Source organism: Cnephaeus nilssonii, assembly GCF_951640355.1.
Source record: "Cnephaeus nilssonii genome assembly, chromosome: 7".
In the NCBI taxonomy this organism is placed as follows: Eukaryota; Metazoa; Chordata; class Mammalia; order Chiroptera; family Vespertilionidae; genus Cnephaeus; species Cnephaeus nilssonii.
In genome coordinates, this window is record NC_137078.1 from 2,837,286 (window position 1) to 2,863,384 (window position 26,099).

Below are 26,099 nucleotides of genomic sequence, written 5' to 3' on the forward strand. Positions count from 1 at the left end.
AGCCCCCTCCCCCTTTCTGCTTATCAGCACAAGTTCCTCCAGGAAATAGAGGGTCCTCCAGATTCAGTCCTCCAGTGTAGGCTGGCCCTGAGCTCCACTGCATGGTCCTTCCCACTTGTCAGAAGAGCATCCCAGGCTGCACTGTGGTGGGGTACTGGTGCTGCTCTATCCAGGGACTTCAGCCCCAGGCTTCCACTGCTGCACCCATTCTGCAGTCTCCACAGCCAGTGCCCTCAGGGCCTCCTCTCTTAGTCCCAGCCCATCCTGTCTCACCTACAGATCTGCAGCCTCTTCAATCTCCTCAGGTCTTCAGTTCTAATAGGTTCAGGTCAGGGAAGGCTACATCGATCTAGCACAGTTCCTCTCACCAGCCTTGGTGGTGGAGCCAAGCATCTGGGCTCTAGGGCAGCAGTGGCAGTGCAATGGTGATGGCAGCACAGTAGCAGTGGCAGTGGGTGAGTACACAGCAGTCGCCCAGGTCCAGGCTGGTTACCCGTCGGGCATGTAAAGTCAGGCTGGGTGCGGGCCAGGTGGCAGAGGTCCCGCCAGTGTCTGCTGCAGGTGCGTGGTGTCCCGTCTGTATCTGCTGAAGGCTCACAGGATCGCTCAGGTATTCACTTAGGCATGCGGTGTCTGGTTGTGTTCTCTGCTGGCATGCAGGGTCTGGGGCGGGGTGCATGTGGGCTCAGGCTTGGGGTGCGGCAAGGCTGGGTGGTAGCCAGGTTGGGCACCTAGCTGCTGCTGCTCCCCTCAGTCTCCTGAGAGGCTGTTTTAGCTTTTTATTTTGAAATAATTTCAAACTTAAATTTGTAAGAATAGTACAAAACTCTTGTATATTCTTTGCTCAGATTTGTTATGATTGCTTTATCTATTTACTTACCTACCATCCATCCATATATCCATCCATCATATGTGCTATAGGATAGATAAATATTTCTATAATTTTCTGAGCTCTTTGAGAAAAGGTTGCATACTTCATGTTCCTTTTCCTCTCTCTATTTCCTAAGAATAAGAATATTGCTTTACATACCTAAAATATAGTTATTGACTTCAAAAATATAACATCTATATATATAAAAGGCTAATATGCAAAGTGTCCCCTAGGGAGTTCGACCGGGAGTTCAATCGCTCACTATGACGTGTGCTAACCACCAGGAGGCAGTGCAGAACGAAGGAAGGCCCCAGCCGGCGGCCGGCAGCCGGCAGCGGGGGAAGGAAGGCCCTGGCCGGCAGCCGGAAGGCCCCGATTGGCCCTTTTCACCGGCCAGGCCTAGGGACCCTACCCATGCACAAATTTTATGCACCGGGCCTCTAGTTGAATATAATACTTTCATCAAATTTATAGTTCATATACCAATTTTGTCAGGTGCCCCAATAATGTCCTTTGTGGTAATTTTTTTAAATACAAGATCCAGCCTAGAGCTGCTTATTGTATAATTTCCTTTAATCAGGAACATTTTCCTCAATTTTTTTTAATGCCATTGACATATTTTTTTAAATATAGGCCAGTTATTTTTTTAAATGTCTTTCAATTTGATTTCTCATGACTAGATCCAGGTTATGTAGTTTTGGCTAAAATCCTACGTTAGTGATAGATACTGTGTCCTTCTCAGAATATATACATGGCGATGCAAAGTATCCATTAGTCTTACTTTGGTTCTGTTTAAGTCCATAAGCCCACTGTATAGTTACTGTTTTTCCTTTTGTAATAAATAATGTAGGGAAATACTTTCAGACTTAAATCCCAAAAATTTAGCAGTCATTGATGATTCTTGCCTAGCCTGCATCCTTCTTCACACTGATGGTTGCAAATTGTGTTTTCTAACTTCCTTATTGCCTCTGTGTTTATCAGGGAGCATTCTAGTGTAGAAGGAAGAACTTTCCCTTCTCCCCTCTTTATTTATTATTGGTATAAACTCATGGTTTATTTCCTTGAACAGGTTATAATTTTTATAGTTTTTATTTAATTTCGTGCTCAAATTCTTGCAAATTTGGCCAGTGAGAATCCCTTCATACTGGCTTCTGCCTTTTAAATGTATCTATTATTTTCTGAGCATGTTCTTAGTTAATGGCACTGAGCTCCTCTTGTGTTTTTCTTACACATGCCCTGGAATTAGCCACCTTTCCAATGAGTACTTACTCCTTTTAGTGGAAAATGGTATTTGAACACAATGAGTGAAGTGTCATTGCTTCTAGGCCCTTACAGCGGAACTAGAAGTGTGTGTGTGTGTGTGTGTGTGTGTGTGTGTGTGTGTGTGTGTGTGTGTGTATGAAAGAGAAGAGAGAGAGAGAGAGAGAGAAGGGGGGGAGAGGAGCAGATACACAAGCATTCATGTGTGAAAATCTTTGAGTTTATATTGTACCTCCAATTCAAGTCTAGCCCCTAAGGATTCTTGCTTTTCTTTCCCTTTTCTATATTTTTGTCTCCCTTTTTCTACATTGAGGACCTTGGCTCCCAACAACATCAATATTATATACTCACCTGCTAAATCTCAAAATATACACAAAAAGTTTCAGAATTACTCGACCCATACCAGTAAAACATGCTGAATTTGTTCACGATGATGTTCAGGGATTTTCCTTTATATCAAGGATATATGGTCAAAGCACACTCTTCAACAGTTACTTAGATTAGTTCTTTTTCTTCTCCCTTCAGTGATTTTATTAATTTGAAATAGGATTGGGTTCATTTGTTTCTATTATCATTCAGTCTTCATTTTTAAACCTCTCTACATCCTTTATATCTATGTCTATATGCTATTTCTATCCTATATAATAAAACTGTAATATGCAAATCGACCGAACAGCAGAACAACTGGTCGCTCTGACGTGCACTGACCACCAGGGGGTGGACATTCAATGCAGGAGCTGCCCCCGGTGGTCAGTGTGCTCCCACAGGGGGAGTGCAGCAGCGTTGGCAGGAAACTTTCCTGCCTCAGAGGCAGCGCTAAGGAGCAGCGAGCAGGCGGGCAGTAAGGAGGCTCCTGGACTGTAAGAGGGCACAGGTGGGCTGAAGGACCCCCTCCCTTCCCCCCAGTGCACGAATTTTTGTGCACTGGGCCTCTAGTCCTACCTAATAAAATAGTAATATGCAAATTGACCGCACCTTTGCTATGCCCAAGCCACGCCCACCAGCCCAAGCCACACCCACCGGCCAATCAGGGCGAGTATGCCAATTACCCAACAAAGATGGCGGTTAATTTGCATACGCTGAGGGAGGGAGGAGTGAAGACTGAAGACAACTTAGAAGGAAGAGGGAGGAAAAGCGGAAAGCAAGGTGGCTGCCAGAGGGAAAGCCCGGGCGGGGCGGAGCGGAGCGGGGCGGGGCGGAGTGGGGCGGGGCGGAGCGGAGCAGGGCGGAGCGGGGTGGGGGCCGCAGTGGCCACTTGCAGGATTCTTCCTGCAAATGGGCTACTAGTATGTTTATAAGTGCTTGTGTTTGTTTTTTTGGTGTATAGTTCTACTGGTTTTAAGATCTACATAGACTGAATAACCGTGCAGTCAGGATTGTGACTGTTGTGCTAAACACTTTCATCAACCCCAAATTACCATGTGTCACTCCTTTGTAGTTAATTCCTGTCCCACTCTAATCTCAGGCAGCAACTAATCTTTCCTCCATCCCTATACTTTTACCTCTTCCATAGTCTCATATACAGTAACTGGACTCACAGAGTAGAGTCAGCCAAGACTGTTTCTTTTTCTCAGTGTAATGCCTTTGAGATTCATCCCTGTTTTTGTTCATTTTATTGGTCTGTGGGAAGCTTACAGACATTTTTTTCTTCAAATAGTCATTCTGAGGTGCATTCTTTGTCTTCTGGAATTTAAATGACAGTAATGTTATGCATTTTCTCACTGTCCTACAGATCCCTTAGGCTCTCTTCTTATTCCCCCTCTCTCTCCCACCCTGTCTCTATCTTCCTCCTCTCTTGTTCAGGTAGAACGAAAAACACACACACACATAAAGAAGGGCAATTTCCCTACTCTCTGTTTTTTTTTTTTTTTGTTTGTTTGTTTATAAATATATTTTATTGATTTTTCACAGAGAGGAAGGGAGAGGGATAGAGAGCTAGAAACATTGATGAGAGAGAGAGATCGACCAGCTGCCTCCTGCACACCCCCCACCGGGGAATGTGCCCACAACCAATGTACATGCCCTTGACCGGAATCGAACCTGGGACCTTGCAGACCGACGCTCTATCCACTGAGCCAAACCGGTTTCGGCTACTCTCTGTTTTTTAAAGGCCCCCTGACTCCTGCTCTTCAGACCAGAAAGAGGGGGCTTATTTAGAAGCTCTTCCTATTTGCACCCAATGCAGCAATATTTATTATGACTGATTTCTGAGCTTTTTCATCAGATCTGTGTTGTCTCACATGCTCATTCAGATATCACTTCACAAACAAGGATATGCAAATGATGAATGAAAAGGATTGAAGCCTCATTAGTAAACAGAGAAATACAAAATCTAACCATCATGCAATACCACCAAACTGGCTAAAATGAAAAATACAGGCATTATCAATTATTGGCATGAATATGGGGTAACTGGAACTCCCATACAGGAGTCTTAAATTGGTAGAACCACTTTGGAAAATTGTTTAGCAGTATCTGTTAAAGGTAGTCCTAAATGTGAAGATCCTAGGACTAGCAATTTCATCCCGTGGTGTATAGCAAACAATGTATACATATGTTCACCAAAAAGAAGGTCTATGAGTTCAAAGTGGCCTGTTTATATTAGCCTAAAACTGTAAACTGCCCATATGTTTATTAGCTGTAGCTAGTCTAATCATTTGCGTATGGTCACACAATGGAATACCTTACAGTGTGAGAATGAATGAAGCACAACTGCTTGTAACAAAATGACTGAATCTCACAAGCATGATGTTGAACAAAGAAATTTGTATCTTGATCTGGGTGTTGGTGAGCACATTATATTCACACTGTGAAAGTTCATCCAACTATGCACTTAGGCCTTGTGCATTTTTCTGTATATATAATATATAGTAAAAAGCATATTAAATGAATTAGATCTTGATTTTTTTTGGTCTGGTTGTTTTTTAAAGGTTAACTTTTGATATATTTAATTATTACTGCCCCTCATCAAACCCATAAGATCCATAGTTTTTCAGTTGATTCTCTTGGTTATTATCTATATACTAGAGGCCTGGTGCATGAGAATTCATGCACTGGAGGGGGGATCCCTCAGCCTAGCCTGCCCCCTCTCACAGTTCGCCAGCCCTCAGGGGCGGGAGGTGACCCAGCAATCAGGGGAAGTGACGCCCCATCACACCTCTGCTGCTGCCACTGCCGGCAGCGCAAGCCTCAGCCGGCCCTGGTTACCTGAGCCTCGGGCAGCCCTTGGAGGCTGGGCAGTTGCCATCCGAGGCTTGCCTGCACCTCGGGCCAGCCCTGGGTAGCTGGGCAGCCGCCATCCAAGGCTTGCCTGTGCCTCGGGCCGGCCCTGAGCAGCTGGGGGGCTGAGGGGACTGGGGGACTCCGGAGGCAGGTGCGCAGGGCGTCCGGGCCTGCCTAAGGGAGGCCCAGCCTTGCTGTGCACCTGCTGCCCTGGTGGGCCTGAGGGGACTGGGTGCCGCCATCTTTGAGGGCATGGAAGTCAATTAGCATATTCCCTCTTTATTAGCTGTGGGTGCCACCATCTTTGAGGGCAGGGAAGTCAATTAGCATATTCCCTCCTTATTGGCTGTGGGCACCGCCATCTTTGCGACAGTGTGAGGGTCAATTAGCATATTCCCTCTTTATTAGATAGGATATAAAAGCCTAAGTGACTGAACGACTGGTCAACCGGTCGCTATGATGCGCACTGACCACCAGGGGGCAGATGTTCAATGCAGGAACTACCCCCTGGTGGTCAGTGCACTCCCACAGCGGGAGCGCCGCTCTGCCAGAAGCCAGGCTCACTGCGTAGCTGCAGCAGCACGAGCCTCTCCCGCCTCTGTGGCACTACTACCAAGCAGCGGCAATGGCAGGCGCAGCGGGGCCGGGATGAGCAGGAGCGGCGCCTGGCTCTGGCTCCTCCTTGGCCCTCTGCCACTTCCTGCACTGCTACATCCCCCAAGGGGTCCCGGATTGTGAGAGGTCGCAGGCCAGGCTGAGGGACCCCACTGGTGCATGAATCCATGCACCGGGCCTCTAGTCTTTAATAACCAAGAGAGATCTTTCCATCAAAAAACTGGAATGGGTGTAATCTTCAGAAGAATACACTTCTAATGCCAAAAACACCCCTAAAATTTATTTTTTTAAAACAGCCTAAATATCTTTAAAGGAAAAGTAAGGCCTGCTGCATGCTGAGCTAAGAGGGCCTCTGGTCCCCTTGCCCTTCTATGGGCTCCCAAATCCAGGCAAGTAAAGGAAGCCAAATAGATTGGCTTTTTTGTTGACCCTTTGAAGTGAGTAATCTTTCATATTAAATTCATAATAAATGTGCACACAGGTAAATATTGGTCATATAACATAATTCTTTGTTCCTCCCCAACCCCTTCATTTTCAGACATTTTTGTTGTTGTTTGTTTGTTTTTATGTTTGCAGATCTTTTCACAGATGCTTCTGAGACTGAAAAAATGGCCAAAAGTTTGGAAGATTCCGAAGGGGTTTATTTTGTTCCGTGTTTTAGTGGTTTGCAGGTATGTAAGAAATAGTTAAGGACAATTAAACATTTCTCTCCCCATGCCCACCCCTAAAATTATGTATTTGCCATGCCCTTACCTGAAAATTTGGGTACTTAATAGACTAAGCTAAAAGGTACATTCTAGGGCTGATAAGTTATGGTTTGACATAGTATGAATTACACAAGAGAGCACAGCTGATTCAGCTGGCTTCTGCTTAGAGCCCCACCCCTGTGGAAACAAAAAGTTGGCAGGTTTATCATAGAACTTTTACATAAGACCCAGAATTATTTTTTTATGACCAAAAGAGTCATTTCCCAGTGAAGGGAATCTATCAGTAGTTAAAGGAAGTATATCATTGAGAATAAGAAAAATAATGTACAGGCACACACACACGCCCTCCCCCCACATCTATATGTGTATGTTTTACAGTTCTTTATAAGTTATATTAAACTTCAAAAAAAATCAAAATTTCTTATCCAGCTGGTGTGGCTTAGTAGTTGAGCATCAACCCATGAACCTGGAGGTTACACTTGGATTCCCAGTTAGGGCACATGCCCAGATTGTGGGCTCAATCTCTAGTAGGGGGCATGCAGGAGGCAGCTAATCAATGATTCTCTCTCATCATTAATGTTTCTATCTCTCCCTCGAAGAGCCTCTCCCTTACTCTCTGAAATCAATTGAAAAAAACATATTTTAAAAAATAAAAAAAATTTTATTGTGATATATTGGTTACTGCCTAATCAAAAAGTGAATCCAGTAAAAGATTTGATTTTATAATATTTAACTTTGTTATTGAATTGAAAGATCTGTGATAATACTTTTAATATGCTTATTGTTATAAAGACTTTGTAAAACACTCAGATATATTATTATGAACAAATCCCCCCCCCCCTTTTTTAGAAAGTTTATACCAGTCCTTTTAATCCCCATCTAAATGTTTTTTTCCTTTCAAAAACTAAAAATTTCTTTTCCTTCTAGACCATCCCTTGTTCTGGCAATAAGTTACAAAAAAAGTTCCAAATTCAAAAGTTTAGATCATAGAATTTAGACGCTGGTGAAAAAAAATTAGATCAGAATGGCTTAAGTCTCTAAAAGTACCATATTTCCAAACTAGATTTTTTAAATGAGCATTATTTTAATATCTGTCCTACTTTCTGTGTACTATTCCCTGAGGTTCAGAAACTACCTCTATTGCATCTTCTGCAGGATGAGGGGAGGCAGCTAAAATACCATCCACCAGCCGAAACCGGTTTGGCTCAGTGGATAGAGCGTCGGCCTGCGGACTCAAGGGTCCCAGGTTCGATTCCGGTCAAGGGCATGTACCTTGGTTGCGGGCCCATCCCCAGTAGGGGGTGTGCAGGAGGCAGCTGGTCGATGTTTCTCTCTCATCGATGTTTCTAACTCTCTATCCCTCTCTCTTCCTCTCTGTAAAAAATCAATAAAATATATAAAAAATAAAATAAAATAAAATAAAATAAAATAAAATAAAATAAAATACCATCCACCACATCAGAAGGAGTGAATAATTCTGATTGAAGTTTAAGGAGGAAGGTGACATGAATAGTGATCAGCAGAGGTGGGATTTAATTAGGTTACTGTGGATCCTCCCATTTTAAAAAATGTGCTGATGGACTTCATAGTGACTGTATCTTGTCAACTCTGTGTTTCCCTCCTCTATCAATTCATATACCTGTAAAAAATAATATGTACCGTACTTTCCAGCATATAAGACGACTGGGCGTATAAGATTTTTCTGGTTTAAAAAGTCGTTTTATATGCCGGAAAATACGGTATATTGGACTATATTGATGGGATTAGATATAATGGATTAGATATATTGGACTACCGTATTTTCCAGCATATAAGACGACTTTTTAACCCAGGAAAATCATATACGCCCAGTCGTTTTATACGCCAAAAAATACGGTAATAAAATCCTATTTAATAAAAGAGGAATATGCAAATTGACCGTCACTCCAACGCACAAGATGGCCGCCCCCATGTGGTCAAAGATGGCTGCCCCCATATGGACACTAGATGGCCACCACAAGATGGCCGGCAAGGGAGGACGGTTGGGAGGGACCAGGCCTGCAAAGGAGGGCAGTTGTGGGCAATCAGGCCAGCAGGGGAGGGCAGTTAGGGGTGACCGGACCAGCAGGGGAGGGCAGTTGATGGGAGCAGGCCTACAGGGGAGGGCAGTTGGGAGGGACTAGGCCTGCAGGGGAGGGCAGTTGGGAGGGACTAGGCCTGCAGGGGAGGGCAATTAGGGGGAACCAGGCCTGCAGTGGGGGGAGGGTAGTGGGGGGAGATCAGGCCTGCAGGGGAGGGCAGTGGGGGTGACCAGGCCAGCAGGGGAGGGCAGTTAGGGGCAACCTGGCTGGCAAGGGAGGGCAGTTAGGGGTGACCGGGCCAGGAGGGGGGGGGCAGTTATTGGGGGGAGCAGGCCTACGGGGGAGGGCAGTTGGGGGTCACAAGGCCTGCAGGGGAGGGCAGTTAGGGGGAACCAGGCTTGCAGAGGAGGGCAGTTGGGGGGAACCAGGCCTGCTGGGGAGGGCAGTGGGGGCAACCAGGCCTGCAGGGGAGGGCAGTTAGGGGCAACCTGGCTAGCAAGGGAGGACAGTTAGGGGTGACTGGGCCAGCAGTGGAGGGCAGTTGGGGGGGGACCAGGCCTGAAGGGGAGAGCAGTTCGGAGGGACCAGGCCTGCAGGGGAGGGCAGTTTGGGGGACCAGGCTGGAAAGGGAGGGCAGTTAGGGGCAATCGGGCCAGCAGGTGAGCAGTTAGGCGTTGATCAGGCTGACAGGGGAGTGGTTAGGGGATGATCAGGCTGGCAGGCAGAAGTGGTTAGGGGCAATCTGGCAGGCAGGCAGGCGAACAGTTGGAAGCCAGCAGTCCTGGATTGTGAGAGGGATGTCCGACTGGCTATTTAGGCCCCATCCCCTGCCAAGAGGGATGGTGCCTAAACGGGCAGTCGGACATTCCTCAAGGGGTCCCAGATTGGAGAGGGTGCAGCTGGGCTGAGGGAAATGCCCTCCCCCCTCCCCACACACACACGAATTTCATGCACCGGGCCTCTAGTATATAATTTTTTAAAAAGATAGAGAAAACTATTGCAGATATGGTATTAAATTTCATGTTGATCACAAAATGCCCCTGTCCTACCATGACTGCAACCTGGCCATACTTTGGGGTCAGGAGGGGTGAGGAAGCCTGCAAAGTCAAATGTTTCCCAATGTAAAATGAAAGTATTAACTGGAGACCTAAAATTAACAATAGTGTGTTGATGGTAAGCTGCTTAGAAAATAGGAGAGAGATTGCCTATAAGCTGTGTGTATCAATAAATAGAGAAAATGAAGATTATGGGAATGGAAGGAAGGAAGGAACAAGTGTAAGTGGTACTGCCTTTAATTTTAGAATATTTTCACAGCTATGGATAATGGACGGCAGGATGGTAAAGGTTTCTAATAGCCTCAATTTCTCAAGGGAGTCTGCTAACAAAGGGTTGCTGGAGAAGATTTAAGGAGAGTGAGGGTGCCGGGGCCAGCCAGTTCAGGAAATGGCAGAGGGGTTGGGGGGCAGCAAGGCACTGCGTGGGGCATTACTTGGTGCAGTCCGGTGGTGGTGCTCTAGCAGGGCTGTGTTCTGGGGGAGTGGGTGCTGATGTAGAGTGTTCACAGCAGGTGTCAGAGGCGAGAGTCAGTGGTTCTACTTGGCATGAAAGTCCCTGTGATGGTGGCAGCAGGAGAGAGGACAGGACTGAGCTAGTGCCAGTCTCCAGGGATTAGTCATGCTGCTGTGAGCCTCCTTGTGTTGCATGCCCCTGAGGGCGGGCTGGGAAGAGCTCAGGGCCAGCTGTGCAGCTCTGAGTATTCTGTCTTCCTCCTTCTCTATACATCTGCTTTTCTCTTCTCAGCAGTGGCTTTGCTGGATGTCCTTTCTTCCTCATAACTTCTGCTTGTCATGATTTCCCCTATGCTTTCTGCTTCTTCACAATTTGTAAATACACACAGCCTTTTTCCACCTTTTACATCCTTTTAATTTCATCCTTTAGTTCCCATTGATGGTCTTTTTCTGGGTGTTTCCTAGTTACAATTTCCAGGGAGGGAGGCTGATTGAACCACCTTTTTTTTCAAACTTTGGACAGACTTGAGCCAGTTGTGCTCACTCCAGTCATGCAGTGGCTGGGGGACTAGGGCATGAGGTATGGCTGCTTCAGAGAACAGGGCTGTGGGTTCAAGCAGTTTCCCTACAAAGGGATGGGGGCAGCAAGTACTGTGAATGCCATCTCTGGTTCTGGGAGTGACTGGGGTGTCTGAGCAGTGGAAAGGTGAAAGGAAACACAGCATGATGCTGATGTGCAACCAGGCATGCAGGGGCACAGGGAAGTGTCTGCTAACAGTAGATGCACAGTGGCCTGGAGTGGTCAGGGGAGTCAGTATAGTTTCCTTCTGTTCCTGTGGTATGGAAGCCCGAGGAACCGATACTGAACAGCTACAACTGACGCCCTTTGCCCATCCCAGAGCCAGGTTTGTTACAGCACCCACAAAATAAGTGGAGGAAACTTCTCAGAATTGGATGTGGGTTAGGGGAATCTATTTACAATAGAAGGAAGCATTTAGATGGTGCAGTGAAAGGATTGTGAAGACAGTAGTAGTGGGAGGGGGGTGGGTAAAATAAATATTGTAGTGGTAGCTAAGCTGTGAATTCTTACTGTGTATCAGGCTTTGTCCTAAATTCTTCACATGCATTATCTCATTTACTCCTCAGTAACTCAGCAAGACATGAGATACTCTTTGGATCCTGCTCTGAAGACCGGAGACTTGAGGGTTAGCTGTTAAATCACTTGCCCAGTCTCACACACTACTGAGCAGCAGCTCTGGTTTTAGGATTCGGGTGTCGGGACTCTCAGGTCCAGGTTATAGTCACCTCTGCCTTACCCTCTCATAGCAGAATGTAGATCCCAAGACAGCAGAAGGACACAGCAGGTGCCAGCGGAATGTGCTGTCAGGTCGTGGTGGACTGGGACAGCGGCCTGCCAGCGGGGCAGTCTGTGCAGGGAAGGAGTCTGCAAGTTTTGCTTAGGGTGCCAAACAGAACTTGGCCAGGTCATGCTATCCTAGTTGGTGGTTGGTTCTGGGAGGCCCACTCGGTGGCAGTGGCAGTGACATATTTGAGGTGTAACTGGGGGCTGTCTGCCCGACCAGGTATGAGCAGCCCCTGAAAAGGACCTTCCCATTGTTTTTTCTGCCATATCATCCCAATGAGAGTCCCTTGGACTAACTAATGCAGGGATATTGTAACCTATCAAGGGATTTTTAGGCTTCGGTGGAATTTATTACCCCTCAAATTGGCCTATTAGTTATAGTAAATTATGTTCATAGTTACTTGTACAAAAGTGATTTCAAGCCATTCATATCAGAATTCTATGTGGTAGATCGGAAGAAATAATTTTTATGCAGAGAAACCCATAGCATCCTAGGGACTAAATGAATTGGCAGAGACTGACCTGTCTTTCTAGACCAACTTCACTGTATAAATCAACTTTTACTGAGCGAATCATCAGCAGATATTAGTGAACTTGAAAATTATCAAGATAAATTCACAATAGGAGGAAAATTATAGCTACAGTAAAGGTAAGATATAATGTAGAATTTCTTCAGTTAAGTAATTAGGGAAAGTATTGTTTGTTCATTGATTCCATGTGTATCAATGAGCAGATGTGTGTGGATCCCCTATGGAGGGCCACAGACAATGGAGTTTCCACAAACACACATACATACCTGTGATTATAAATTGTGGCACCTGATGTAATGGGGAGTTAGAGGCTTCCACAGAAACAAATCATTGAGGACTGGTCTAGTATCTGGGGTCAGGAACTTTCCCAGAGGAAGCTGAGCCAAGTTTCAGAATGGTAAGTAGGACTGACCAAGAGAAGGGGGCGGTAGAAAGTTTTCCAGGTAAAGAGATGATATGTGAGTGCTTGAAAGTGAAAGGTGTTTTTTCAAGGGACCATCAGTCCCTGACAGCACTGGCATGTCCCTGTCATGACCTTATGTAAGTGTGCCGGAATTCCTCTGTCTGCTTCCCCGTGAGATTGCAAGCTTGGCAGGAATCTGTTTTCTGTCTCAGAATTGTCTTGCATTTCAAAGATGAATACAAATTTCATCTGATTAATACATCCAGCTCAAGATTTTGACTCTTTAAAAATAAATTTGTGTAATCCTCACCCAAGGTTATATTTATTCATTTTGGAAAGAGGGGAAAAGGGAGAGAGGGAGAGAGGTCTATCAGTTGCCTCCGGGGATCAAACCTGCAACTTAGGTATGTGTCCTGATGGGAAATGAAACCCACAACCTTTTGATATACAGGATGACACTCCAACCCACTGAGGCACACCAACCAGGGCAAGATTTTGACTCTTAAAGACAAATGTTAGGCTGGGTCATTACTCATATTAGACAACAAGACTGTAAGCTAAGAAATTGAATACTAGATTGAGTGTCTGGTGATATATTGGGTGTAAGTTATGACACTGAAAAACATATTTTTTGCATTATTGTTCTTTATCTTGAGTCTAACTTATGTCTTCAAAAGCTCCTTTATGCAGTGAACAACTTTATGTGTAAAAACCCTACAGCTGGAGAGAAGGGGGTACAAGGATTATTTTTCATTGCCTTCATTAATAAAGCTGGGCTGTTAAAAATTGGTCACTCTGTACTGCAGTGCCTTTTCTTGGTAGGAGCTCAAACAGAAGGCGCAGGTAAGTCCCATGTCAGTTCTCAAACTTGCTCAAGCCCTGTTAAAATGTTATGGTAATATTTAACATAATTTTGGGCTGTCATTTATTTTAAAGCTACTTAACTATAATAGGGATTTTTTTCTAATGTGTTCATTTTTATTGAATATGTCTTTCAATCTATAGATGTGACTTAGAACAATAAAAATATATTCTTACTATCTCTTACTTTAGGCTCCATTAAATGACCCCTGTGCATGTGCCTCTTTTATGGGTTTGAAGCCTTCCACTAGTAAATACCATCTTGTGCGAGCAATATTGGAGTCCATAGCTTTCAGGTACCAAAACCTGCTCTAAACTCCCCACATGGTATTCCTGTTTTCTTTTATTTGTTTCTACAAAACTAGAAATGTCTTAATTTTAATCAAGGGTTTATACCTTTAGTTTAATTCATACTGCATATGACATAGTCTGTTCTTACTGCTAATTTTCATATCCTTTCTTATTTTTTCATATTAAATAGTACTAGTACCACTTAGATTTGATATCTGAAAATTCAGTGATTTTTAAAAATATCCAATTTCCTAAGCATAAGAGATTTAAAATTTGGACTTTCAAAGGTTTTTGTATTCATGAAGGAGAATTTTAATATGCTTCTGTGATTCTCAAAGATTGAATTATCAAAATTATTTTATGTATATTTTCCTGTGTTCTTTTTGTTATGAAGCAGGTGTAGCTTATTAAAATTAAAAATGTGGCTATTGTGAATATGAAAAATTCAAATGTTTAAAATAAAATTTCCAGTGATTATAAAATAGAGGGCCCAGTGCATGAGATTTGTGCACTTGGGGCAGGGTCCCTCAGCCCGGCCTGCGCCCTCTTGCAGTCTGGGAGCCCTCGGGGGATGTCCAACTGCCAGCTTAGGTCCACTCACAGGGAGCGGGCCTAAGCCAGCAGTCGGGCATCCCCAGCACTGCAGTGGAGACGGGAGAGGCTCCTGCCACCACCGCTGTACTCGCCAGCTGTGAGCCTGGCTTCTGGCTGAGTGCACTGACCACCAGGGGGCAGCTCCTGCATTGAGCGTCTGCCCCCTGGTGGTCAGTGCACATCATAGCAACCGGTCGTTCTGCCGTCGGGCTGAAACCAGCTCTCCGACATCCCCCGAGGGGTCCCGGATTGCGAGAGGGTGCAGGCCTGGCCGAGGGACCCCACCAGTGCATGATTGGGACTGTGGAGGGACACAGGAGTTGGCCAGCCAGGGAGGGACCGTAGGAGGCATGTCTGGCCCATCTTGTTCAGTCCCGATCGGCTGGACCCCAGCAGCAAGCTAACTACTGGTCAGAGCATCTGCCCCCTGGTGGTCAGTGCACGTCATAGCGACTGGTCAGCTGGTAGACTGTCTCCCCCCTGGTAGTCAGTGCACGTCATAGTGATTGGTTGAGCGGCCTTAGCATATCATTAGCATATTATGCTTTGATTGGTTGAATGGCCGACCGGACAATCAGACACTTAACATATTAGGTTTTTATTTATATAGGATTAGTTTTATATATATATTTTTAAATATATATTTTTATTGATTTCAGAGAGTAAGGGAGAGGGAGAGAGAGATAGAAACATCAATGATGAGAGAACCACTGATCAGCCACTCCCTGCACGCCCCCCACTGGGGACTGAACCCGCAACCTGGGCATGTGCCCTTGACTGGAATCGAACCTGGGACCCTTCAGTCCGCAGGCCGATGCTCTATCCACTGAGCCAATCCAGCTAGGGCTAGTTTTATATTTGATTAATTCTTTTAGATATAATTTATGGCATGCCATCTTAATAGCTATCTATTAAATGGATGCTTGCTTTGTATTTTTATTTGTAGGAACGGTTATAGATAAAATTCAGTTTGAAAATAAAAATTGTGCTCTTTCGTATGGAGGTGAGAAGCACAAGCCCTGAGCCTCTTGTTTATTTGAACATCTGTTACCCACTTCTAGTTAGCAGAATATATTTCTTTAATGCCTTTTTGCATATTTTATACATATCATGTAAATAAAACCATAGCTTTTATTTTTGTAGATCAGAAAAATAGAGAATTACTATGATTTCCTTTTCTCTAAATAGTTATCTTATTTTTTTAACTAGAAACAAGCAATTATATGAGGTGATGCAGAAAGAGATCCATATTCCCGTGACAAAAATCCGGTATGTATGCTTTGTTTCTAATAGATGTAATTGGAAGGAAGTGGTAGCTACCATGAGTATTTCCATCATTAGGGTTATTGAGTATTTCAAAAAGAACTTAAACCTAGATCCTTTGCAACAAAATTCTTGATCATAGGGATTTGACGAGGAATGAAAAGTCGATTTAGGACTTATGGAGAATATAACACACTTTGGAATTTGGGAAGATCTTAGCACCCATATTATAAAAATCTTTAAAGTCTCTTTTGGGCATGTGGCTATCCTTTTGGCATAGAAGCATCAAATTTTCTTTGCTAGAATGTCCAAATGAATTTGTATGTTGGCTCAGTTCACTTGGCCTGTTTTGAACAAATAGAAAGGTGGAAGAACTGATAGCAGGAATAAGGGAAAATGTTTCAAGGTTACCTAGTAAGGTCCTGTATCTGCAAGTCAATGCTAAGTGATATAATTTTGGAATTAAAAAGTAAAATCAAGGATCTAAAAAAATATGACTCTTTTTAAAAATGGTGTTAATGCTTTTGTTGCGGTACTTTATCTCAAATATCTTGCTCCCCACAGGGCAGATGGAGGAGTTTGTAAGAACAGTTTTGTCATGCAGATGACTTCAGACCTGATTAATGAGAAAATAGACAGACCTGTTCACCTGGATATGTCGTGCCTCGGTGCAGCTTCTCTAGCGGGCCTTGCTGTTGGTATGAATTTTATAAAAATGAGAGCTATCTTGCAAACTATTCCTTACAGATAGCATTTCTCCTCCCAAACTGTAAAATTATAAAGAGGGTCTGGAAAACCTAGGTGTCCACTACGCTCCACAAGCATAGGTACATGACTCACAAAACACTCCTGTGCCCTCCTCTGTGGGTGGGTCTCATGCACCTCTTCTGTCCTTACTTCACTCCTTGACTCCTAAGTATGAGGCAAGGACACTTAATTCTCAACTGCTTTGGTCCTTAGCAAGGCAGGGGCTCTAGTCTTTGGCATTAAAATAACTCCTTTCTTGTATTTATTGAACATTTGTTGAGCACCCTGTTACATGATAGTCACTACTGGGAATAAAGAGTTTAAATGACATAGCCCTGCTGTGGGAGTCTCTGGTGAGAGCAGTCAGACAAGTTAACCAATTATTAAATTTGGTATAAAAAAATAGCAAACAGCTGTAGTATTAAGGAAACAGTCTGGCCTTCCCAGAGGTGGCAACACAGAGCTCAGTTTTGAAGTGCACAGATAGCCAGGTGCCGAAGAGGGTCAGAACTAAGCTAGCTGTCCAACAGAGAATGCAGCTCCTGCAGAGGTACTGAAAACAAAATTTGGGATGTTGAGTCCAAGTTTGTTTTCTTGCGAAAACGAAGAATGAAGTGAAGGACAAAAACAATTTGCAGAACTGAAGTTTATTGGGAAAAGCCAGTCCTAGGAAAGGTGTAGCTGGGGTTTCTGGAGCAACCCAGTGTCCAGAGCTTTCTTTTCATGTTATGGTCAGGAGTAGTTCAGCATCCAAGCTAATTAAAGCCTATTAGTCCATGTGAGGAGGCCCACATAGCCATAAGCCCCCACAACAGGAGCGTCAGCTATCCATTGTGCACTGCGCCAGGGGAAGAGAGAAAGAGGAAGCTCGAGCGTGCTCTTTTTTATATATATGCTTGTTAGTTCCTGATTGGTTATACTGCCTGTCTTAGTAATATCCATACATTTTAAAGTTCATGCCTCTCTTGCATACCTTTCCTTCTCCGCCCAATTGGGGTATCTTAGTAACTCTGCCTAGTTGGGTTTTGGGTTTTACTTTCCCTTCCTATGGTCCTGCCCCTATCTACCTAGTTTTCTTCTGTCTTCATTTCCCATTCCGATTTGGAGACCCCAACTGCTGTTGGGAATGGGGGCAATGACCACTCTGGCAACTTACAACTGAAAAGGGACATAGCAAGGAATATTGGGGCTCCATTGGAGGCAGACGATCTAAGGCACTGTGGAAGATGGGGAGATGTCATTCAGAGTTTCATTTCCATGACCATCTGTAGTTTGATGGATTCTAGGCAAGAGAGGATGAATAGAGTTAGACAATTGAGTATACAAGAGCCAAACAATAATGCTAGGAACAGGTAGCATACCATGGATTTGAGCCTAAATTTTAGGAGATTGAGAATGCAATGTTTTCTCCCTTAACTATATAGTCTGTTTAAGAATATCTTGTGTTCTAAGATCTATTTTAAAAGGATTGTTGACATGTAGGAAGGCCCATTCTATGATCTGGAACCATGTGATCCAGTGAATCTAGTGACCTTTGTATATTTTGGTCTACAGGTGGTTAAATTGACATAAATCCTGAGCTAAGGTCTGGCCAAACAGATGGAGGCTATCTCTAAAGCCCCGGGGTAAAACTGTCCAATCTGATCATGGGGGACCCCACTGGCTTTTACGAAGAAGTATTTGTCTCTGGACTGTTGAGTTGTATCTAGGACTGACTGCTTCTCTGATCCTGAGAGTGTCTGACTTGAAAGAAGCATTACATTCTTCCATGGTAAATTAAAGGTTCATGTCTGTCCCTGAAAAACATCTATGTACTTATTAGGGTTATCTGAAAACTTTCCTAAATCCATCTTAATTTGTCTTAACCCTACCAGACCTGAGGCCCTGAACCTAACTGTCCCCTTAAACCACACAAAGTCAATTCAAACACATGGGGGCAGACATTTGCAATGGCTAACCATGAGGTTTGACCATGATTGGTTGGTTATTTTTAGTTTGTGATGCATTTTTTTCACGTACTAGGCGAAGTACCGAAAATTAGGTACAGCGGTATAGCGGCAGATTCGGAAATTACAAAAAAATCAGTACAGCGGTCTGGTAGGAAAAAACGATACCTGGACCCAGATGGGTCTGTACTCTCCCCCTGCCACTGCCTGTAGAGGGCAAAGGGTAACCAGGGGCCTGGTGGCCAAGTCCCCTCAGGTCTAGGCAGGCTTGTTCTTCAGGGGTCCTGGATAAGGAAGACAAGATGGCTCAGGAGCATTTCGTGGGCCACTAGGCCCCATCACCTTCTTAGGGGTCTTTGGCTCTCTTATACCGCTTTGGGTCAATGTTGCCAGGCATCAGGGGTCAGTTTTGTATTGCTTACACAATTTTTTATTGTTTCTTAAGGCAAAGAAAGTCTGAACATATGGGACCTCAGACCACTTCCCTTCTTTCCTACAGAAAATATTTAATTGTATGATGGTAATACTCCCCTTTGAGGACCATGCCTCTCCATCTTCCAAGCTTATATTGTGGCCATACTTAAGTGTGCTTTCTCTTCAGGGTTTGTGGATCAAATGGATTATGAAGTATAGATGGGCCCAGCCAATCAGAAGAGGATGCTGGGTGGGGTTCTGAGGCATCATACACCCTCCTGTCCATATGTCTTAAAATTGCTTTGCTGAATATTCTGTTACAGATTACGTCTTGAGGTTCCTGTTACTTTGCTGTGGCCTTCCCAGAAATCATGAGAAGCACCTGGCAACTTTACTTGCTAAGCCTTGAGACTGCTGGCTTCTCTGCTTAGGGAGTGAAACCACCACCTTTTTTTTTTCTTTCCTTTCCCCCCTCCCTTTTTGCATTCTTTTGTTGGGGAGATTTTTTAACTATCTGCTCTTGTGTCCTAGGCTGGGGAAGATAATGGCTTGATAGTTACAAAATGGCTGAAATTGCCCACATTGTTTGGCCTTTGTTTTAACTTCCAGTTTTAGTTTTCCCATTCTGCTTGACCTGATGCATTGGCCCTGTTATTTATATAACTTCCTTTTAATATTTCTCCTTCCAGGCCTTCTATAACTTTCACAAACTTTTATACAACTTACAGGAATAACTAGTTTCAAAATGCATCTCTATGCCTCATGCCTTCTATTACCAAAACCATACAATTTCCAACTAATAACTCTTAGAAGCCTCCATTTCCAATAACCAAGAAAAGCAAACAGCCAGTATTCCTTATATTGACCCTTATGAACATATTTTAAATACACTTAGTTTCAAGACACTTTCAACAAAGCACAAGACATTATATCCACAGGTCCAAATTCACTTTACAGTCTTTTAGCAATAAAGACAGAGCAGGTATCTAGCAGTCCAAGCTGAAGTGAGTTAAGTGGATTTGCTCACATGGCCCAGAAACTTGTACTTTCAAAGACGGCCCAGACCAGAGTTTTTGACCAGGTGCTTCCATTTCAAAATTCCCAAACCTTGGTTTCATAAAGCCAATTATCTATAAGCATTTTGCAACTCTTAGCTCTACCTGGAGGATTTAAAAAAGCAACCTGATAGGGAAAAGCTGGGTGGTGTTGTGGCGTAACCCCCATCTTACAAAGGACGCCTCAAAAAAGTCAAATTATGGAGTCATTTATTAACGGCTGGTGGCATACAAGGGAACAAAAGCTCTCCAGACCTCGCAGCCCCGAAAAGCTTGCCACTCTGGCTTATATTGGCAGAATATCACAAAAGTATCGATTACATCTTTGGGTCTGGAATGAGGAACCTGTTTCGCGAAAAAGCATTTTTACAGAAGCAGAATTTGAACAACTTAGTTATCTATGAATCACTGAATCAACAGAAACACATTATCTGGGACAGACCACCTGGACAATTTAGAATAATTGTGCTGTCCAGATTCTGGGATCACTGAGTCAACAGGAATGCACTATCTGTAGCTACTAAGGCAATTTAGGATAATTGATCTGTCCTGGGTCCCAGAAGAATGTGCTTCGATGACCAGTGAGATCACAATCAATGGGATATTCAAACCATCATCAATGGAGTATTGGGATAGCATACATAAGTTCAGAAAATCAAAATAACTTTCTATTGTTTTAGCAAACAAATAAATACAGAACCCAAACAGCAGTTTCTACTACCATACTTCAGTGGGAAGGCCCTGCGTGACTCCACATTGCTTCATGTGTGCATGGACACCATCCTGCAGCTGGCGGGGTGCCCAGTATTACTTCCCCATCCATTACTGATCCATCCTGCCCATAGAAGGACCAAAATCCTGTCCCCTGAGGACATAAGGCATGCCTGATAAAGCTCAGGCCCTATGAGTGCTCAGGCGAGGCAGCCCCCAACTTCCTGTTCCCTGGCAGGATATGGAACTTACCTGGAATCTGGGGGATCTGCTGGTTGGAATCTGTGGGGTCTGCCAGGGCTCTTGATTTCATTGAAATCTTGGTGGAACCTCAAGTTATGAAACCAAAATGTGGGATGTTGAGTCTGAGTTGGTTGTCTTATAAAAATGAAGAATGAAGTCACAGACAAAAACAGCAGAACCGAAGTTTATTGGGAGAAGCCAGTCCTAGAAAAGGTAGCTGGGGTTTCAGGAGCAGCAAATGTCCAGAGCGTTCTTTTCATGTAACATTCAGGAGCAGTTCAGTATCCAAGCTAATTAAAGTTGTTAACATAAAAACGTTCAAACCTGTAAAGAATTTTTTGTGAGTTTATTTGAGCCAATCTATCGACAGTTGTCGGGAAGCAGAATCTCAACGGATTGGGATAATGCTTCAGAGAATGGTGGATTACATCTATATTTACACATTGCAATCAAAGGAAGGGATGTAGGTGGGTTACATGAAGTCCATTGGTGATAGATGAGAGAGGCAGGAGAAAGCAAAGCAGCGGGGGACGGGGGGGGGGGGGGGGGGGTGAGGGGGTTTCCTTGGGATTGGATAAAAAGCAAAATGATAGACACATACTTAGGTGGGTGCAGGAACAATTAACATGATAACAATGAAGGAATTTGTGGTATCTGTTCTGGCGCCCAGGCACATTAGGTTGTGCCCCCAGGGATCCAGAAAAAGGGAAGTTACAAGTTACCCAGACATTTCAAGGGTATGTTATCATAGATGCAAAAAGAAAGATAGGCTCAGTTAAGGCAAAGGTTGATCTTGTCAATGAAGATACTGGCCTAGGACTCAACTACCCACCATCACTGCTTTTAGTTAAAGTTTAATTTCAGACCATTCTTTGTGGTGACTTTAAGTCTCTGAGTTTGCCATGCAGGCCTTCCCTGAGCTTGTCAGGTTAGCATGTGGCCTCTTTCGTCCACAAATTCTATTTGTCCATGTGTGGAGGCACACATACCAGTACCCGTTAGTCATGTGGGCCACGGGGGATGTGCTCCCTGCAACAGGAACTTCAGTATCCATGTGCGCTGTGTCAGGGAGAGAGAAAGAGGAAGCACATGCACTCTTCTTTGTATTTATGCTTGTTAGTTCCTGATTGGTTATGCTGCCTGTCTTAGTAATATCCATACATTTTATTTTATTACTAGTGGCCCAGTGCACAAAATTCATGCACGGGGGGTAGGGGGGGTGTTCCCTCAGCCCAGCCTGCACCCTCTCCAATCGGGGAGGCCCTGCAGAGAGCTACTGGCACACCGATTCGTGCACAGGGCTACTAGTATATATATAAAAGGCTAATGTGCAAAGTGCCCCCTCGGGTGTTTGACCGGGAATTCGATCTCTCACTATGACATGCACTGACCACCAGGGGGCAGCGCGGAACGAAGGAAGGCCCCGGCTGGCAGCCAGAAAGCCCCGAGTGGCCCTGATCACCGCCAGGCCTAGGGACCCTACCCGTGCACAAATTTTGTGCACCAGGCCTCTAGTTTCACATAACTCAGCAAACTTAGACCTATAACAAGAAAAATCTAAAGTACTTAAACCTACCAGACCTGAGGCCCGGAACCTAACTGTCCCCTATACCTGGGCTCCTGAGCATTAAAGAGAAAAAAATCAACATGATATAGAAAAATGTTAGTTACATGCAAACAAGTGGATAGAATAAGATGGAACTTGGAGATATTGTAGAAAATAGGTCTAGGCAAAGTACCGAAAATTAGGAGTCACCAGAGATTCGGAAATTACTGAAAAATCGGTACAGCAGTCTGGTAGGGTTAAACAACTCTTGCAAATTGAATAAGTTATGCTTATAATTATAATCAAATTCTCATAAAATTCTAATATTATAAGAAAAAGTATGTCACCTTCTCTTGAACATTTAAAATACTTTAAATAACAAACGTGCAGATTATTCACACACATAACTTGAGTTTCATCTGCTTTGTTATATCTGTTTTTAATTTCAAACCTTTTCAGTGCAGGGTACTACACTCACTACAGGGAAATAGTTTCACCTTCTCAGAATAGCTGAGACTTCTAGTCGGAAGGCTTCTCTTTCGGACATTTGAGACTGAAGGCTGTGCACATCCTCTCTGTTTTCAAAACTCACTCATAGTCATGGATCTATTCCATGCATAGTTAATAAAATAACTTTAGAAATACGTATGCCTTGGTCTAAATAATAAATTCTGGAAAACGAATTTTAAGAACATATTTATTTTTATGACTAGATTTATCTAACTGTATTATACTAATTAAAACTATGTTTAGTCTTTTAGAAACTTCTATCAATTAATATCTTTAAATATAGAGATTCTAAAATGTTAACTTTGTAAATAGAAAGATTGTGACTTAACAGAAAATTTTAGAAGGAAGAATTTTGTGTCAGTTTTATTGGTAGGAGAAAATGTACTTCACAAGACTTGTCAATGAAATACTTCAGAGTAAGTGATATGTGCCAAGTTTACTACCAAGACCTCTCTGCTGTTTCAGACCACTTATGCTCATAGTTGTGTGTTCTTGCTGCTTATTTAAAGAACAATGTGTGCCAGAACTCCAATATTGTCTTAAATAGGAATTTAAGTAGCTTGTATGAAATGCAATAGTTTGAAAAGGAAGTATTTATTCTAGTAAATCTCATTTTTTAATTTTGTGCATATACCTAGGGCAGGGTTCAGAACGTATAAGGCCCTAGAAATCTTTTGATCTGGCCTTGCCAAGCACCCGCAGGTGGGACTAAAAATTCAATAAATCTAGGAGTTTTTTTCATAGCCAACATAAGTTTATATTAAGTGAATTATATTAATCGAGTGATGTTGTAAATATCCAAATGGCCCTTGGCAGAAAAAAGGATCCCCACTCCTGTTCTAAGGAGTTGTCTCTCCCCTCAAGATACATTCTTAATTTTTTTTTAATCTATAAGAAGAAAATATGCTATTTCTTATTTTTTTCTTAACAAGTCATGAAATTAAATGATGATGACAAGGCATGGTTGTTCTAGAAGCAACTTTAGTGCTCTGCCATGTGCACATAAAGCCAAAAGACTTTTAAATCCTGCTGTATTCATTCCCTGAGACAGTCAATCCAACAAAATTCAAAAGCAACAAAATACTTTGGATTGTGTTTTAAAATAATAATTGTTTACCTTTGCACCAATTCATATAGGTTTGTGGATAAACTTTATGGACTCATTATTTGCTTTAAAATTTGAGAATAATTTTTTATTTATAGGGTTTTGGACTGACAAGGAGGAACTAAAGAAACTGAGACAAAGTGAAACAGTTTTCAAGCCACAGAAGAAATGGCAGGAATATGAAATGAGTATGGAAAACTGGGTGAAGGCAGTGAAACGCTCCATGAATTGGTATAACAAGACATAGCACCAAACAGAATGGCTGAAACCACAGATGGCTGCATGTGACACGCAGATGAGACAAGCTCAGGAATGCCAATACAATGGGGACTGAGAGGAGATTTAAAATGAGCTTTGCAACTGGAGAGGAAAAACACTGATTTTTTTTAAAACAACAATAAACTAAATTTTTAAAACCTCCAATTTTTTTACCCAAACCTTGGAAAGATTCTAAGGCAGCAGTACCTCAAAACTTTCTATCTTCTGTTTTGTAGCAAAATTCCAAAGGACATTAATCATTAGAAATCATATTTTAACAGTTAATAAGTCTTCCTTTTTAAAATACTAGGTCTATGGTACATATGAACATATTTTTTTACTATCCAAATCAATAGTTCTAGATCAAGATCATTCACATTTTGTTCCAAAATTATATGAAAAGTATTCTATATGTAAAAAAAGAATAACTGAAGAATTGTGGAATTTTGAAACATTAATATTTTTTTAAAGCCATAATTATTCAGTGTTGTATCCAAATACAAGCTTGATGCGTTTATCTCGGATAAGCTTGTTAGTCAGTTTTTTCCTTTATTGAGTTTAAAGTCACTGCCTTAATTTTTCCTTGTTTAGTCAATACCCGAGCATTATTTATATATTAAAAATACTGAAACTTAGGGTATTGATTCCTATGGAACAAGAAAATACTATATTTTTCTTCTTAAATAGTATTTCTTTCAAAAATTTCTGGCTAAAGTATAACATCCCATAAAAAACACACAACAAAATGTAGGTATTAAGTGTAAATCTTGTCTTCTGTTTTTGTTTTTAATCTTTCTTAGTTGTTGAGATGTCTGCATAAATGTCATTTGTTTTTATTAAGTGCCTAATTGACAGAGCTTAATTTGAAGAAAGTGCCCTAATTTACCAGTGACATAATAATGGCTTTCATTGGGTATTTTACTTGTCCAGTTATCTTTTTAATTTTGGTCTGTCTTTTCCTCTCTGAGACAGGCAGGGGTAGCGGCAGAAGTCGGAGATGCACTGAGAAGAGCACGACAGTTCTCTGTTCTCCAGCTTTCTTGATAGAAGAGTAGAGGGGTGAGAGTTGTGAGTAGCTTCAGGCCAGGAGTAAAATTGCCTTAAGGCAGTTGATCACCTTCCTTCTCTCAGATGATTTGCCCCTCCTTACTTTTGGGCTAGGTTCCTGTTAGATTGGCGGCAGTGATGAGATTCACTTCCCTACTGGTCTGCTTTATCACATAAAGTCCTAAGCCTAGCTGTTTAATAATAATGTAATTGTAGAAGTGACTGTTACAGGAAATTTTGGTGTGTTTTTTTTTTTGTATGACCTAAGAAAAACACCACTCCCCCCTCCCCCCCCCCAAAGAAAACCACACAAACAAGATAATGGAGAAAGTTCAAATAGGTTGGTTGAATTGTGCTTTAATGTGTCGGTTCACTACTAAAAACAAGAATTTTCCAATTTTACCTGTATTTTCCTGAATGAAGTGATATATTGTCAATTAGGAAAATTTTAATTACAGTTGACATACAATATGATATTTGTTTCAGATGTACAGCATAGTGATAAAACATTTATATTCATTATAAAGTGATCACACCCATTAATCTAGTACCCATCTGGCACCATCCATCCTATCCTACATAATAAAAAGGTAATATGCAAATTGCATCACTCCGCTACGCCCACGATTGGACCGGCGGGAGGCACGGGGGGGGGGGCGAGACTCAGGGTGGCCGATTGGCTGGCGGGAGGAGCGGGGGGCGGGGACTCGCGAGTCCCCGTCCCCTGCTCCTCTCACTGGCCTAAACGGCCGGCGCTGCGGGAGGACCCATGGAGCCTATGGAAGGCGCCAGTGGCGGAACTCGGGGTGGACGATGCGTGGCTGCTGGCATCAGTTTTCTGCCAGTACCAGTTTTCCTCTGGCCACCAGCCGATCAGAGTGCCTCCAGCCAGCGCCATCAGCCACCCGAGTCCCACCCCCAGCCTTCGGGAGGCGCTCCAATCAGCGGGTGGCCAGAGGAAATGGCGCC

At 43.1% G+C, this 26,099-nt stretch overlaps 1 protein-coding gene across 2 annotated transcripts in view; it reads left to right on the forward strand.

The window, feature by feature from the left end:
• Positions 1–25,760, forward strand: part of GK5 (glycerol kinase 5) — a 167,169-nt gene extending 141,409 nt beyond the window's left edge. For both annotated transcript variants that reach the window (XM_079777353.1, XM_079777354.1), the window contains 5 exons: positions 6,545–6,639; positions 13,593–13,696; positions 15,495–15,554; positions 16,113–16,246; positions 23,924–25,760. In XM_079777353.1, the coding sequence (XP_079633479.1) occupies positions 6,545–6,639; positions 13,593–13,696; positions 15,495–15,554; positions 16,113–16,246; positions 23,924–24,072 (542 nt within the window). In that variant the 3' untranslated portion in view covers positions 24,073–25,760. The remainder of the gene's footprint in view (positions 1–6,544; positions 6,640–13,592; positions 13,697–15,494; positions 15,555–16,112; positions 16,247–23,923) is intronic.
• Positions 25,761–26,099: the final 339 nt, after the last annotated feature.